General features: G+C 41.5%; 1 protein-coding gene across 1 annotated transcript; it reads right to left on the bottom strand.

The window, feature by feature from the left end:
- Positions 1–1,519: 1,519 nt before the first annotated feature.
- On the bottom strand, positions 1,520–16,080 carry LOC146197154 (co-chaperone protein HGH1 homolog). The gene is made up of 5 exons (XM_084598925.1): positions 15,763–16,080; positions 14,023–14,449; positions 11,647–11,768; positions 5,341–5,531; positions 1,520–1,770 (listed from the first exon to the last, which is right to left on the bottom strand). Exons 1-5 carry the CDS (start codon positions 15,845–15,847, stop codon positions 1,534–1,536), a joined length of 1,062 nt encoding a protein of 353 aa, XP_084455051.1. The 5' UTR covers positions 15,848–16,080; the 3' UTR covers positions 1,520–1,533.
- Positions 16,081–16,240: the final 160 nt, after the last annotated feature.

The following is a 16,240-nucleotide window of genomic DNA, read 5'->3' on the forward strand; positions in this document are numbered from 1 at the left end:
CGACACCATCAGCCATTAAAGGCTTTCGCCTTAAAGTTGGATTCCAAGAGAAGGAAAGCGTAGCAAGGGGCAGCAGAAAATTAGGTGGGCGGATGAAGTTTGCAGGGGTCAAGTAGATGCAGCTGGCACAGGACCGGGTTGATTGGAGGAATATAGTAGAGGCTTTTGCTCTGCAGTGGGTATAGTCCGGCTCATGACGATGATTACGACTCGTTACATGGAGTTTGGATGCACATTCTTTCTGCACATTCTCGGCAGCTTGTGCTTTACAGGCAAATGTTTGGAATCTTTGTGAGCAAGCTGCATTGAAAGGCAGCACAAATTGAAGACTTCTAACCACAATACAACAATGTCTTATTTTCTGAAAAAATGAGAATACTAGGAGGACATTTGAAAAAATTTCAGAGGTTTAATGAGGCTAAGCCTAATATAACATGCAAGAACACTAATTTTGCACAGTTCATCTTGGTAGGCGTAGATGATGATGTTGCTGTATTCTCGGCACTGTTCATGCCGCTAAACTGGAGGGGCACTTACACTCCACTTGAGGGTACGACACAACAGCATTAATGGCTCCCATTCACCGGTTCCCTTTGTGGATCGACATTTCACGTACATGCACTTCGCTACTAATCTTTTATTTATGCCTCTAGTTCTACCACTCACATACTGAATGCAGTAGTAAGTTACCAGGTTATATGAAAGACCACCTGACGTAGTTACGTGTACAGGTAACGGCAAAACTTTAACCAAGCTATACAAACATGCCTGCATGGCTTATGTCCAACTTGGGACCCGAGGGTCCTGGAAGACTGCCTTTTGATGTCATCTTCTCAACTGAATGGCAAATCTAGAGTTGGCAGCACCTGCTAAAAGGGCAAGGCTTCACTAACACCCCCCATGAAGTAGTGCTTTCACACTAAAACAAATTTACTGCGTCTGGACGTCTTGAGTTTGAGACTTTCATCGGGGTCTTTCACATAACTCAGACTAGCTATCCCAAATTTGACTAAATTCTAGTCCTTGCTAAATCGATGACATACTCTCAGTTTTTTTATCACTAGCAATATTTTGACATTGGCTTATAAAATAAATAATGTAGCCAGATTAATATAGAGGCAACAATTTTTCCTTTTATTCCTTGATAATTTTGGCATTAAATGGTTAATTGGATGCCATGAGCTCCCCCTGAAATATGCGTTCCCTCTATTCCCTATGGGTCCAAACAGAGTGTGTGCTTGATATGCAGGAGATGCACGTTTTACAGGGCACTGTTTCTACCTACCACGTTGGATTTTTCTCAATGGCTTCTTTCATGTTGCGTTTTGTTCAGCTGCATTATGCAGAACCTGTAAATGTTCCTTTGGAATATATTAGTGCCTTCTTGCATTAAAAAAGTGAAAGCTGCAGAGGAGTGTGTTCAGCTTTCATTAGTGTTTCAAACGACACAAGCCAGTCTTTTACAAAAGCCACACAAAACATTTGTGTATGGCTTTACATAGAAAAAGAGGCGGACTAGGTCACTTCATACATTTATTCCTTTAGCAGCTCTCTGTTGTAAGCCTCAAATTTTTCCACGAGATGCTCGGGAATGTCAACGGCTTTGAGGTTTTCCATGCCAGGCTCCGGCTCGTCGCTAATAAGGATGTCGACGAGATTTTCGCATGCCACTACGACAGGGCGGCAGCTTTCTGTCTTGTGCAGCTCTCGCAGCACGTAATAGGCTCCTGAGTTCTTGATCCGTTGCCTGCACTGCTTGGTGGCACACAGCTGCAGTGCATAAAAAAGAGGCATTGCCACGGTGTGCTTTACCAAAAAAAAAACTGCAAAAATATTCTTTGCATTAGTGACCTTATGAGCCATAGTAAATATAAACTGCTGCTGCAAGACAAACATACTAGGGGTGTACAAATCAAATACAAATATGGGAAAAAAATGCTTCTGACTATCAAATCAAATATCTGATCATGGAAAAAAAAAGAAAGAAACTGGAAATTACTCATCTTGTTTATTTAAGAATGCGTATGGTACTTGCAGATAAAATTAAACAAGAAGTGTATATCCTAATAAAAGCTTCAGTATAAATTTTATACCGAATTCCATATGCCATATGCACAAGAAGGACCTGTGTGAAACCGGGTGGAGCTGACCAGAAAGAAATGTATGAATCAACCAAAAGCTCGAATTATCGAATGGACCTGAAAGACTGCCGGAAACTGTTTGCATTGCAGTAATTTTATTTGATGGACACGTGCACAATGTTTGTTTGCATCTGAGATGAAACCGAAGTGACGACAATGTTTTTCCTAGTTTCGTAAAGTTGCTTCGTCTTGCGTACACCGTAAGGAAGGCCCTTCTCACGAAATAGCCCCACTGTACAGTTACCATGGTCAAGCACTGCGATGAAACTGAGCTAAATTCAAAAATTTGCGGCGGTGTATTCCGTAATTTTCGAATATTAAAAAAATTTCGAATATCAGTCTTTTGAACAAGAATCGAATAACAAACATACCCGATCTGTATTCGAAATTTCGAATATTTACACACCCCTAAAACATGCACATCATTACGTAGACATACATATATACCCATTAAATTTTTTCTTACAGCTTTTCTCTGACTGAAACTTTTTAGGATTTGATAGTATATACTGCACGACTTCCGGCCACAGTGCTTCAATTTCACAATCATCTCCTTCACATGTAGTTCAACTCTGTCAAGGGTATTTTCAACAATGATAACATACTAAGTGTTCTTCTAGGAACTCGTGCCTGAAGTCATGAAAAGAAGCAGCAGAAGCAGAATTCAACAGCCTTGTTAATACTTACCAAATGTTAACTGAAAAGAGCCTTCTACAGCGTTCCAGCTGGAGATGGCACTTAGCTCTGCACTTAGAACGTTCTGCTTTTTGGTGCTTCAAACTCTTTCATAACCGCGAGAAAATGGCCGTTTTTCATAGGTCTCGGAAGATATTTTTTTGCCAATACAAATAATACTGCAGCACACATTGCAGCGTACATAACTGCACATAAAGGAATGCTCTTTCGAAAAACATAAGTTACAAAGCAAAAAGTTTATTAGGGAAGAGACAAAAAATGAGAAAATTTGCATTTTTGCAGAGAGTTGATAAAAATAAGATAGGCACGATATCTAAAGAAAATTTAGAATATACCTTTTGAAGATGAATGACCCAAGAATACTGTGTAAAAAAATAAACTATCTGTACAACGTCATTCTTCAGCTACATAAACTATTCGCCCCATGCACCCCCTATTCGGCTGCTCACGTGTTGCTGCGAGGAACGCAGTCACGTTCTGATATTAATAACCGAAGCGTAAATAAGTGCCCTGATGTTTGATGTTTAAAGCGTCCCTAACGGGAGCCAGGTCTGCACGAGCACCGTGCATCATTCTGGAGGTTTTTTTTCTTTTTCTTTTTTAGGTCAGGATAGACCATCTTGCGACTCGGACTTTGTTTTCTTTTCTTTTTATTGTTATTATTACTATTTTTATTTCACTATTTAAAAAAAAAATTTCTTTTTGTTTTAATCCTGAGCTTTTTTTCCCTTTTATTTATTTTTAATTGGCTTCAAGTCTGGCAAACTTTTGCAGGTACGGGCTCGCTTTTTTTTGTTTTTAGTTGTGCGAGACAACAAATAAAATGAGTAAAAGGGGCTTAGCCATAACGATGGATTGGATCGCGGCGATGACATGTTTTATAGCATAAACAGACGGGAATGCGTGAAACGCGACAAGAAGGACAAAAAAGAGCATTTACAATCTTTGCTTCATGAAGCTTCTGCACTTAGGTAAAAGGACAAAATGTTCTGAAATGCTGCTGTAAGCAAACACCGCTTATAGGCCATTAGATGCATGCACCGTGCGCTTGGAGCACTATGCTTAATTCATTAAATTTCGTACCTGACGCTCATCATATCAGTCTTTAGTTTGCACTCAGGAACTATTAATTGCTTCAAAAATTAAGTGCCATAAAAATATGCAGCACTGCACTAAGTAAATGAACTATTAAAGGTTTACTCAGTATCCAACATATATTATTTTTCTTGTACCTAAACGCAAATAATAGCAATGTTCAGAAAATTCACGATGCGCCGATATTGTTTGGATTGCTTTCATATCGAAGTATGAGACAGGGCTGACAAGCGACTTGTTAACGCGAAGTGAACTCGAATAGTACACTCTAGGCCGTATTGCTTGCCGAGCTGGGACGTGCAATACAATCTCCAGCGCATTTTTATAGCTTTCGGACATTTACCAAAGCAAAATATATCGCTGGAGATGCCCCGTAGTTAGTGTCGCGGTGCATTGGCAGCGAATGCTGTTGACGCAACAATGCAAGTACAGCGGAAAAAAAAAATTGGTGACGCTTAGACTGCATAGAAGCAGACGGCTAGCAGAAGACGCGGCTGGCTCCGCTCCCGGATTTACTTTCAACTTCGCCACCAGTGGTGTGGCTGTCGCTTTGCACGGGTCGTATAGATGTAAATAGCCTCATCTCTCATGCTATGCAGTGAAGCTGTTCCTGGTTTTCTTGGGGCACCAAGCCAAAACTTCTGCAAACTGGCTGTAAAGGCCGAGTATAGATGTTGGACACGCGGCGGACCTTCAGGAAAGCGTTTTCATGGAATAAAACCACCCAGACTCAGAGTCAAAACTCACCAGTGAATAGCTAGCGCCTTTTTTGGGTAATTAACACTCAACATCGTCAAATAACGAAGCCAAGAATATGATTCAATATTTAACTTGCTGGAAGTCTTTCGATCACAAAAATTTAATGTTAATATTGCATTACCATGAGTGGCAGGCTTGTTCTTTTTTTTTTCAAGCGCGGCTGCCACACCCTTTTTCACAGCAACACATGCACATTAGTTTTCAAAAAGGTCCATCAAAAATCAGAACATCACCAGAGCAAGAAAATCTAAACTGGTTCTACAAGTGCAGTGCACCTAGACTAACCTCTGGGTGGCGCTAGGTGCATGAGAAATGATTCCAACGTGTCGAAAGTGGCGCTTGAAAGCAACAATCACTAGTGATTGATTTGAATAGGCGTGGTAACGAACGAGTTAATGTGCCCGTGTTTCACGAGAGTATCCAGAAATCATTGGCCTCAGCAAGACCTGGATGAGGAATCCACGTGCCTCACCTACGATCAGTCATCTCCTGGTGCTGCTGTATGCCAGAGAGCTCTGTCTGCTCGATGAAGGTTTTCAACTGCGCACTGTGTCTCTGCTCAAAGCATGCATCTCATATCGCAGTCAAGTGTCAGCTACCTAGAAAGATGTAGTGCAATTCGCCATCACAACAGTGAAGGGCTCTGTACCTGAGTGATTGCTTCGATGAGCATCTGGCGAATTTCGGGGTTCCCTTCCCGCTGCTTGTCGCTGCCCAGATATTGGAGTTCCAGTGGCAATTTCTCCATCTCATCATCGTCTAGTTCCTCGGGACCCAAAAGGGGATACAGCAACCGAGGCAGGATGTCTACATCGGGACCCAAGAGCCACTCGTTGCTCTCTGCAAGGAGGGATTGCTTTCCATAAGGCTGTTTCCTGGGCTAGATGGTGCAGTTTGCTCATTTTAGCAAAGCCTGAAGCATAATAAAGACAGGGATGTGAGAGAGACACTGCGTCTGGAGAATGGAGGCATTTCAGAGTTACGGTGTTGATGCACTTGCCGGAGAGACAAGTACTGTTTCTAGTATTTCAAAGTAGCTTTCAGAGCATGACTCTGGTTTATAAAACCAAAGTTAACAATAACGGCGACGTGCAAAAGCTGTAATTTAAACTGTACAAAGGCTTTCTTTAATCCTTCAGGCATTTCTTTATTTTTCGTTTGCTACTGAGAAAACATTTAAAGCTTTTTACCCTCGTAATCCCACTGACTTATTATGAAAGCCTAAGAAAAAAACTAACTTCAAGTGCGTCCTGGGTAAGGTGGTCGTAAGAGCTGCATTTCAATGTAAGCAAAATGTAAAAATGTACCATATACAGTACATGCCAGTATGTACTGAATTCCAGACAGCTGAGATTAATCTGTAGTCCTCCACTACAACGATTCTTGTATCCCATGGTCTCAAACATCAAACAGAGCATGGTGCCATGGAACTTTATACAGTTGTACAGAGTTTATACAGAAGTGAAGTAAAGTATAATTTAAGCTAATAATTTAGTACTATGAAGTTTGCAGGCTTCTTACCATAACCAGTTGCACAGACTGTCTCCACATGGCCACTAAGAGCCAGGAAAGAGATGAAGCCACATGTGCAAGCATTATGCTGCAGGAAAGGCCCTTTTTTCCATCAGCACTTGGGTAAGTTCTAGCAGAACGCCATGAAGTTCACAACAAACATGAAATGCTAGACATAGCTTCGATCGCTTTCAAACAGAACAATTTCTACCTCTCAAAAACTGCAAAGATTTTAAATGTTTGCATAGCTGCCTAGCGTGTCTTGATTATACGGCCTTTATTCTGTGGTAGCATATTGGGCTTGTGGTGCCGAAAAGCCATCACCATACTCTAGCTTAAAGAAACACTTGAAAAACACGTCAGAAAAATGGCAGAGGTGTAATCCTACTGAAACCTGGTTTTAACGAGCAAAAGCACCTGTAGCAATGGCTGAGTGGTTAAGGCGCCTGGCTACTGCTGTTCATTGTAAGTAGAGGTGTTCGCCAAGACGTGACACCGATACTGCCTTCCTTTTCTCCAAAAGCCAAACCAACTAAAGACATTTAACACCTTGCCAACTCTCTGTCAATCTCATCTACTGTTAGGGCAAAGCTTATGTGTCATCCAATTTTGTTTTTGTTTTTTTCTGATGAAATACTAGCCCATTTCAATTTACTTTCATTTCAACCAGTAGAAAATGAACACCCTTATTACTGTAACAGGCTATTAATGTTCAAATACAGCCTTCCAGACTTCTTTAGTCATATTGTGCGAGCGTCAGCTGCAGATGAAGAAAAAAAGAATGCATTTAAAAGCCAAGGGCACGTCCACAATTCCTTCTACTGAAGTGAGTGCTGTCTGGCAGGCTGTTTTAATTAATGCAAAGCACCCCCTGCTAATCGTTAGATGTTATGCATCAAAGCCCCCAGTAGCAGCAACTGATTTTTTTTTTGCTGAACATAGTGCAGGTGACAACAAAAGAACAAATTTGTGATAAACAGCCTAGTATGCCCAAGGAATCACTTGCAATTGGCACTTGTGGATACTAATTGTGGAGGACCCTCAATATCGGAGCAACTAGCTATAAGGGAATGATTACTAATTAGCATCCACCCACATGCAGCCATTCAGCTACAAAGGTAAGCTGTATGGCTTTCACGCAAACTTCACACTTGAAGAAAAATTCGTCCTGTTGTGGGGTTCAAAACCAGGATCACCACCTATCCGCGGCAATCCTTCTACCAACTGAGCTGACCAGGAAGGCCAGTAGATCAGATGTTGTTGTGACCGCAAACTGACCAACAACTTGAAGTGGGAATGGTATTCCAAAGTTTAATAGAATCTACCCAGATAGAGCAGATTTGTAATAAGGAGTGATAAGTAACATTAAATAAAACAAAACTCTGTGGAGACTGCCCGTGAATATAACAAAAGCCTACCATTGTGCGTGCAATGCAACGTGCTTGCAAAGCTATGAGTTTCAACGAATCCACGAAAGCATGCTCTCAAAACTCTGCCATAAAATTTGCTTTTGCAGTGGTTGCTTCACAAAAGGAGAACAGCCAGGCATATGAAGCACCCTACAGCAGAATGACCGATGCACATGCAAGTTTTATCTCCCGATTTTCACTCTGCTTGAGCTCAGCACTGCTGCACCTGGAAATCAACGCTTGCGTAATTATTATTAAAAATTCTCTCCACGTTCACACCAATGTGGACGGAATGCTTGGACCCTGCTTGGACACTGAAAAGGGTCTGCAGTATGTACTAAATAAATAAATAAATAAATAAAACTGCACAGCAGTGCAGGGCAGATATGTGGTGGTGCTGCATTAAAGGTCTATTCACACTTGCGACTAGATGAGGTCGCGCGACTACCAGTCGTGCGACCAGAGGAGAGGAGCTCGCCACTACCGATGTTCACACTTGCGACTGTCGCCTTCTCGAAAAACGAGTTGGGAGTAGGAGAGCTGCTGGGCGATGACAGCAAACGTCGGTAGCACCCGCTTGCCAGACACTTCAGCTTTTTCAGGCGAGCCCGTGCGCATGCCGCGCTCTCGTGTTTCCAGGAGAACGCCGACGACGAATTGACTGTGTCAATATAAAATGTTGCGCCTGCGTGAAAAGCCCATTTCTCAAAAGTTCATGGTACTTACCGGATAGTTCGAATATCTTTCCAATCTCCTCCCAGGCCATATATCCTTCTCCCTGCCTTTAAATTCTGGGTGCCGTTTGTTGAAAAGGTAGGGGTACTCTTTAATTGCATTGAGATGGTGCTCGATCGAGTACTCCGGGACCTCGCTTCGCTGATTGGTGAAATGGCTTGCGACTAGTAGTCGCGCGACTGAAAATTCGAGCAGTGCCCGATCGGTCCGTGGCAGTCGCTTTTCGACCGATGCAACCATTTGCGACTGTCGCTTTTCGACCAAAACGGTCGCGCGACCACTGCTGGTCGCAAGTGTGAACGGGCCTTAACTCTGACAGCTAAAATCAATTCTTCACAAAAAGCAAGCCTTTCAGTATTTCATAATTTTAATGACACTTTGTTTACAAGGTGACTATCCCCCTTGTACTAATGACTCCCAAGAGTCACAAATACTACTAACAGCACTATTAACCAAATGGAGCCTGCTAGTATAAATCTACCCTTTTACATAAGAGCACAGCAAAAGTAAGCTGAAGTTGCCGTAGTGGATTAGTAGATGTACATTTTAGCAATGGCGGTGCTTCAGCAAAGAAAACTTTTTATTTCCTGTTCTATTGCATCATATACCAGATGTTTTATTGAAGGTGAACCAGAATTTTCGAAGGTAGCTTTTGAGGTATGAAGACTGCTTCTGTGGCACAATCGCACCAGTCTTAGTGGGCAATACATAGTAGGATACAATTTAAAGAAAACATCAGTTGATAACTACAGGCAATGGTACAGTGGTGTGTGTACAACACCGCTAAACATTGAAATCGGCAGAAATGTTTTAACAGAGAGAAATTACATGCAGTAGTTACTGCAGGCTTGAGTTGTATCGAACCACAGTTGCAATTACAGACTTGTAGCCAGCCATTAGAAACAGCCGTATCAGCTTTTCGAATCTTGAAAGCGCGATTTACCTCGGTATCATGTATTCACAAACTTTGGCTAGTTCATGCCAGAAACCATGCGCTTTCAAGAAACCTACGCTCTAAACACCGCCGCAGTGCCCTCACTTATGACACAAGTACGACATAGCCTTCCTTCCCAAGTGGGCTGGAGAAGCAGCAAGTAGCGGCACGTACCACAGTGCAGATGGCACCAAGAACTGGTACTGTGGTATCGCTCTCTCTAAAAAGTGGAGAGAAAACAGTGTGCGCCCCAGTACAATGACACTATATAGTGAATGCAAGGAAACATAACAAAAAAGAGAGGGAAATAACTAACCCTTGAAGACAATAAAGCCTGGAAATTAGTGCGCCAGCACTACTTCAATTGCACTGCTGCACAGGGACCTGTCACTTCTGGGGCAAAGGTAATCTATACCTTGCTCTTATCCTGAGCAATTTTTGTTGGGGTTGCTTTTTGTTCGCTCGCGGTGTTTGTGTTTCGCAGTCTAACAGGCACCATGCAATTAGACTCAATGACAGAGAAATAGAAGTTCAGTTGGTAGTCAGTGCTGTGTCCGTCTGTTTTTTTACCTTAAGTGCGTGTTCTAGTTTTGTGTTGTTCACATTCTCCACACACCTTTTCAGCTGCTTCCAGGATTCTGGCCGTACACTGTGTTTATGGTTGAATTCTGTGGTGACTGTCCATTTTTATGGCAGCCATGGGATCAGTTTGTTCGTCCTCAACAATGTAAGAAAACTTTGCAATGAGAGTATTCGGGCGAGTGTCCTCTCCAAAAATTAACCTTTCTTTTCTCCAACTTGTACAGTAATACAAATTCATGAATGGCAAATTACTACTAACAATAAAACAGATAATATTCCACAGACAGTGTTATACAAACAGTAAAACAGGAACCAATATTGCACAACTACAATAAAACTAGTTGTAAGAATGATGAGTGAAAAAAAAAGAAAGCAGCAAGCAGCAGAAGGATGCATGTAAGCGCAAAGAAATGATTGGACGGCAATAATAGTTATTCTACCAAGGCAGTGACTGCAGTTTTGCGCAGGTAAAAAAAAAAAAGAATATAGCTATTCAATAAAGGTTACCACATAAAGTTTTCTTGTTTCTCTCCTTGCTTTGTTCCTTTATGAATGCCGCAATGTATAATTCCAAAGCTGCACTGACATTTCCATTCTTTATCCGTGTAAATAATTATTTAATTATTGAATGTGAACGAATATTTTTCTAAGCCCATTCCCAAGGCACTTCCTTATCCTCAAAAGTGCCATTCTGACAAGGTAGCCCCAAGAAACTTCTGAACCACTTGCTCTCATTTTTAAGAAGCTTGTACTTTTCTCATGCTTTGAAACGTAATACCGAAACAAAACTTAAGTTTTGATCTTAAATACACTGATTACGCAGATAGCTCGATCCATGACTACGTATACCCACACGTGCTTGTAAAACCGGCAACTGCAATGCAGAACTGTGCACTCGTCCATGAAACCATGAGTAAACTTGAGAAGACACAGTTAATGATCCATGACCAAAGCCCATTAAGTGGCAGCTATATTTGTCCACACCATGTCAACGGTGCGAGTCTAAACGGGCACACTGTGAGACCAGGAGAGAGGGCCCTGAAGTGTTTTAGAACAGCTCTGCCCGCAAGCCACGCGAGCTCTAGTCCCCAAAGGTGAAAGCACAAGGCTGCCTGGGCTTCCCCTTTTCAGCTCTCCGACACGGGCAAATCAGGTCAGTCTCATCCTGTCTTTATAGAATCAGTGTATAACAATCACCTGTTTTTGTAGCAACAAGCAGCACAGCTCTATATCCCATTGTCCTTTTCGGAATAGTCATGAAGCATATATTGACAGCATAATAAGGACATTTTCCTTTTTTTTTTTCTTTTTAAGTACAATCATTGCCCACATAATTTAGCAGTGCTACATACTTTTCATGAATGCAATGCGATTTGTTCACCACACAGATAAAGTTTTGAGTATTCTCAAAATGACTCTACCAAAGCATTTTTGCAGTACTGAAGTTATGGTGGAACTTATTCTCGAGCATTTGCTATCTCATTAAGAGTCATGCTGTACATTGAAAGACCAAGTATCATGGGGTCAAGCTTGCCTCCACTGCAGGTTGCCTGCAAACACTTAGCGTGGCAGCTTTCATGGTCCTGAAACTTCATCAGATCCAACTCAGTGACCAGTGCATTGGTCTACAGGAAGTGCAAACAATATTATTTAAGACACTAAACAGATAGTTGGCAAGTAGAAAATGTAACTTATTAATCACCAAACTTAGTCCACATGTGTGAAGGTTATGAAGAGAATAAAAGGTCTGCTGAATGCAAGACATACATAAGCTCAAACAAACCTGTCTCAAAGCAGCAGTTGCGCAATACTCCAGCAGCACCATGCTTTCGGACTGTCGAAGCTTCCAGAGTGAGGAATGGAAAAACCTTCTGAATCCTTTTGGCTGCTTGATTCAGAAACCACCTTTAATAATCAAGACAATTTTTATTAATATCAGGACACAGTATTAAGAAGACACCACCAGGAATCACATAGACAGGTTAGAGCAAAACTCCTAGCAAGACAAGGATTTAATGCAAATTTTTAGCTTTATCTTGAAAAGTACCAATGTTTACCAGCTAACTACACTTCTTGGCAAACCACAGTATAAATTAGACAAAACTGAGCCCGAAAACGAGAAAACAACAAACTCATACTTGGTTCATTGCATTTTTATGTTTTTTTCCAAAGTCCACACAGCAAAAGTAACTCAACAGCTCTAGGTTTCATTTCCTCAATATTTTTCCACTTTAAAAATTACCGGATTGTACTTAAGCTTGCTTAACAGGGGAAATGGCAAAAGCTACTTTACAGGACTGTTTTCACTAAATGCACTGTCATTGTCATCGCTACTACCATCAATAATTTATTAACTGCAGCATCATTATCACCCTACATCCTTATCATTATCGCTAACTGCATAGTCACTGTTATTGTTACTATCATCCTCATGCTAGACAAAGAGAATTACGATCGGTTTCTCATGGATCTGGCGTGGTACAATGGTTAGCATGCCAAGCTGGGGATCAGAGCGATAGCGGTTTGATTCCTGGTACAGGTTTTCTTTTTTAATTTCAGTTTGTGCGAACATTTTCTGCGGACATTTCAGTAGCCCATGAGCCAAGAAAGGCTTTCACCTTAAATGTTTAAAGTTTATAGTGCTACGTGAACTGATACTGCACACTGTCAAAGCACAATCTGATTATTAATATTCCCGTTGCCAGTCAAATCCTCAACAGGCATGCATGGCTAAGAGTGAGGCATAGTCCCATGTGTTGTGTGAACGCAGGTTTATTTAGCAGCTGCAACTGCATAGCAAACATACTGAAACGTGCCATAAACAAATGGTTACATCTCCCAACATATTTGCATGCGAGGGCTGGAGTGACAACAATAAAGGGAAAGTAAAGAAGCTTGCAAAAAAAGATGCAGTCACTTCCTGCATTAAAAAGAAAATTGCAGAAAATAAGGTTCATGCCCCACATGCATGCAAGTGTTACTTTTCCCCAGCATCCTACATGACTGTGCCATTTTCTATGCAACAAAAATGTATATGTGTTTGTGCTGAACAAGTGTTGTATCCGTGCATTAACGTGGCCACCGTGCAGTCCTCCTCTCTTTCCCTATCTCTGGCCGCCACGTGCACCAGTGCACCTGGCTTTCTCTCAGTGTTGTCAAAAAAACACCTTTAAAAATAATCCCTTCCATTTGCAATGAATTATGTGCAAAGACAGTACTTGATGCAGGGCTGGTTGGTTCACCCTACAAAATTTTAACGGCGCAAAAGGCATGCACACAGGAAACGACAGAAAGATACTGTCCGTTTCTTTCAGTCGTTTCCTGTGTGTGTGCCTTTTGCCCCGTCAAAATTTTGCAAAGACAGCCACGTGCCGCTTTCTTTCTCTCTCGCTGCTCCTATTTCACTCTTTGCTTGCGCTCGAATGCATTTTCTTTGTATGGGTATTCAATCAAGCCATAAAAACGTGCCTGCGTGGCCTAAGGAGTAGCATGTCTGACTTGGGATTTAAGGGTCCCAGTGGGTGTGATTCCCAACTCACCATTCCATAAAGCTGCCCAAGTTAGCAGCCCTAACTTGACCATGACACAGTGCTTTGAATTTCTTGGATGAAGTGGTAACCATGGTCTACTAAAAATTGTGTTGATACTTAAGTCCCGGTGCTATAACAGCGTTGAGTGTGGAAACTGAAATGGAAACTACTCTACACCGAAAATTTCTGATTACTGCCAGGAAGGTGCGCTTTATATTAGTTTTCCATACATCATTTTTGCTGACTGTCACCATGCTCGCTGGTCATTGTTTCCAGCATCAGGATACATAGAGGTGAGCGCATGTGCTGATAGAAAAATTCTCCATAAAAGCCTTTCACAGCATTTGTAATAAAGCCATTTGAAAAAAAAAAAAAAAAAAAAAAGACCGCTTTAGACAGCAAGCTTTCTACTGCATCGAAAAAAAATTGGCTGCTTAAAATCTAGTGTTCGGCCCCCTTCCACATTGATTTGATCAAAATTTAGCGGCCCGATGAATTATCACAGTTGATTATACAATGTTAAGTGCACTCTTATTCAATTATATTGGTATTTTTCTCACTAGATAATCACCCAACCTGAACTAGGAAGACTCTTCTAAGTATCAATGGTTCAATACTAATGTACTCACTTTCTGACATTATCCAGTTGTGACAAGTTTGAAAACACAAAGCTGAGGTGGTCATATTTCTCGTCGGAACTTGAGGCAAGTATCTCCAAAAAGTCGTCAGACTTTTTGATCCTGTCCATCAGAGCCCAAATCTTTTCTGCACCACATCTGGTTCGGGTGAGGTTTGAAAGGATGGCGCAACAGTGAAGTGTCACTGGACTGGAAGTACTCAACAGCACTGTCTTCAGCAAGTGCTCTAGCAGGCCATCATAGTCATGTCCAAGGAGGTGCTCAGAAATGGAAGAGTCAGAGGTGAAGTTGGTCAAACACTTGTATGCTTTCAAGGCTGCCTCTGCATCTTCATCATGAATTAGTATAGCAACAGCTTTGACCAGGTCGTCCCGGTTTCTGTGGAGAATGGAGAGCCCATCATCTGTGTCTGTAAGTCCTGTAAACAGAAAAACACAGGTGGCAGGCTGAGCAGGGGGGTCAATATGTTCAGTCCTCAGCTGCTATTCTGTCAAACTTCTAACATCCCTTCTCCTCTTAAATATAAGCTGCTGATGTGTATTAAGTCAATTACTTTCCATACATTAACCACCCCATCTGGACTGGAAGAATGCCAGCATCAGACCCTGTGCTTATGTATGTGTCATAAAATGTGTTTTAGCTGGGTGCATAAGCCATAGTTTGTGATAGTCAATAAATATGTAATCTCTACACGTACACACAAAAAAAATAATCTTCAGCATCAAAAACACCCAGATTAAAGGTTACCAAGTTGAACCAACAATGAGTACAGCTAGTTAACTTGATTTGTGTGCAAGCTTGTTTAACCTTTCAATGGGCTCTGATGAGCCACTTATGAAGAGTCTAATTTGTCATGTGTTTTCCGACACTCTGTGGCCGGTTTAAGGCGAGTAGGGCAGATATGGTGGTACGGGCATTGAAAGGATGCTTGTTTGTTTTCTCTAAACAGTAAAAGTTTTCATTGCTCAAGAACCTGGCGGGTCACAAAAATGGTGATTCAAAAGCGTCCAGCGACAATGGTGGTGAATATTCTTGAGTGTTTTTCCGTGGCAGTCTGTAAGGACAGATATGGTTAGTTGCCAGCAGTCGAGGAGACTGGCACCTGATGCAAGTTGAAAGCCATTGTGTGTTTGTCTGTTTGTTTGCTTGTTACAACAGCACATAAGGGTATTTACTGGTTCTACTGTTTCTGAAAAAATCTTTCCATTACGTTTTGCTTTTTTATTTTTTCACTACACAAATGCACAAAACTAATCTGATGTATGGAACAGCAAAACAGTGTAAATGAGCTCTATATTGAGTTTCTAATGAAACCGTTCGTTTGCCATTGGAATACACGTATAGAATCATTTGCACTGGAAATTCAGTTCTTTTCCAAGACACAATGTACTGAACTATTTTGACAAGACGTACATCGGTGGTCTTGGAGAACAGGCTGGGTATGCATGGAGCATACCCAGCCTCTGGTATCGGGTGCACCTTTGACAGGCAGCCATACAATCACGTTGTTAAACCCAAACATTTTAACATCTCCGAAGTTGGTCTCAGCATACTCATGCAGACTTCGGAAGAAGGTACAAAATAAATCGTTTTAAATTTCCCAACCCCACAAGGAAAAAGAAAATAACGAGGAAAGAAAACGTGACTTGTTTATATCTCGAAAACAAACATCTGCACCCCAATTCTTGGCCGATCCACCTGTCAATATAGACGAGAACAATAACAACCAACCTGCAACGTAAGAGAGCGCCCGGTGTTTGACTGCAATCGGTGTGCTCTTGTCTAAAAACTGCACGAGTTCGCTCTCCGGAGTCATGCTGGCAGTCAGCCGAAGTTTCAAGACAAAAATCACGAAGTTCGAAAAGTACCACTGAGCTTGATGATACGATGCTGCTAAACACAGACCATGGATGCCACAGACGGCAATGAAACTATAGTCAGCAAGAATATATTCTGGTTTACTACAACGAAACTGACGAACGAAACTACGAAACACATGCAAGCACGTGCACGTGCTGAGCCGATCCCAGAAAGCAGTCTGGCAGAATTGCATCATTTCCTTTTGATCACTTCCGCTAAAAAAGAAAAGAACGTCAAACTGGTCAAACTACAATATATATATATATAAAAAAATCTTGTAGCAGCTTGTAGCGCAGAAAAAAAAAAGTAATTTTTTTTACATTTGTTTATTACTTTTATTAAAAAACAG

This window comes from Amblyomma maculatum, chromosome 3 (genome assembly GCF_055883805.1).
Source record: "Amblyomma maculatum isolate TAMU_Amacu chromosome 3, ASM5588380v1, whole genome shotgun sequence".
Classification (NCBI taxonomy): domain Eukaryota; kingdom Metazoa; phylum Arthropoda; class Arachnida; order Ixodida; family Ixodidae; genus Amblyomma; species Amblyomma maculatum.

Coding starts and splice junctions, on each gene's coding strand:
- LOC146197154 (XM_084598925.1), bottom strand. CDS start 15,847: ATGACTCCGGAGAGCGAACTCGTGCAGTTTTTAGACAAGAGCACACCG. Junction 14,450..15,762: donor GGCGCTCTCTTACGTTGCAG/GTTGGTTGTTAT, acceptor TTCTGTTTACAG/GACTTACAGACACAGATGAT. Junction 1,771..5,340: donor TCATCGAAGCAATCACTCAG/GTACAGAGCCCT, acceptor TATGCACTGCAG/CTGTGTGCCACCAAGCAGTG.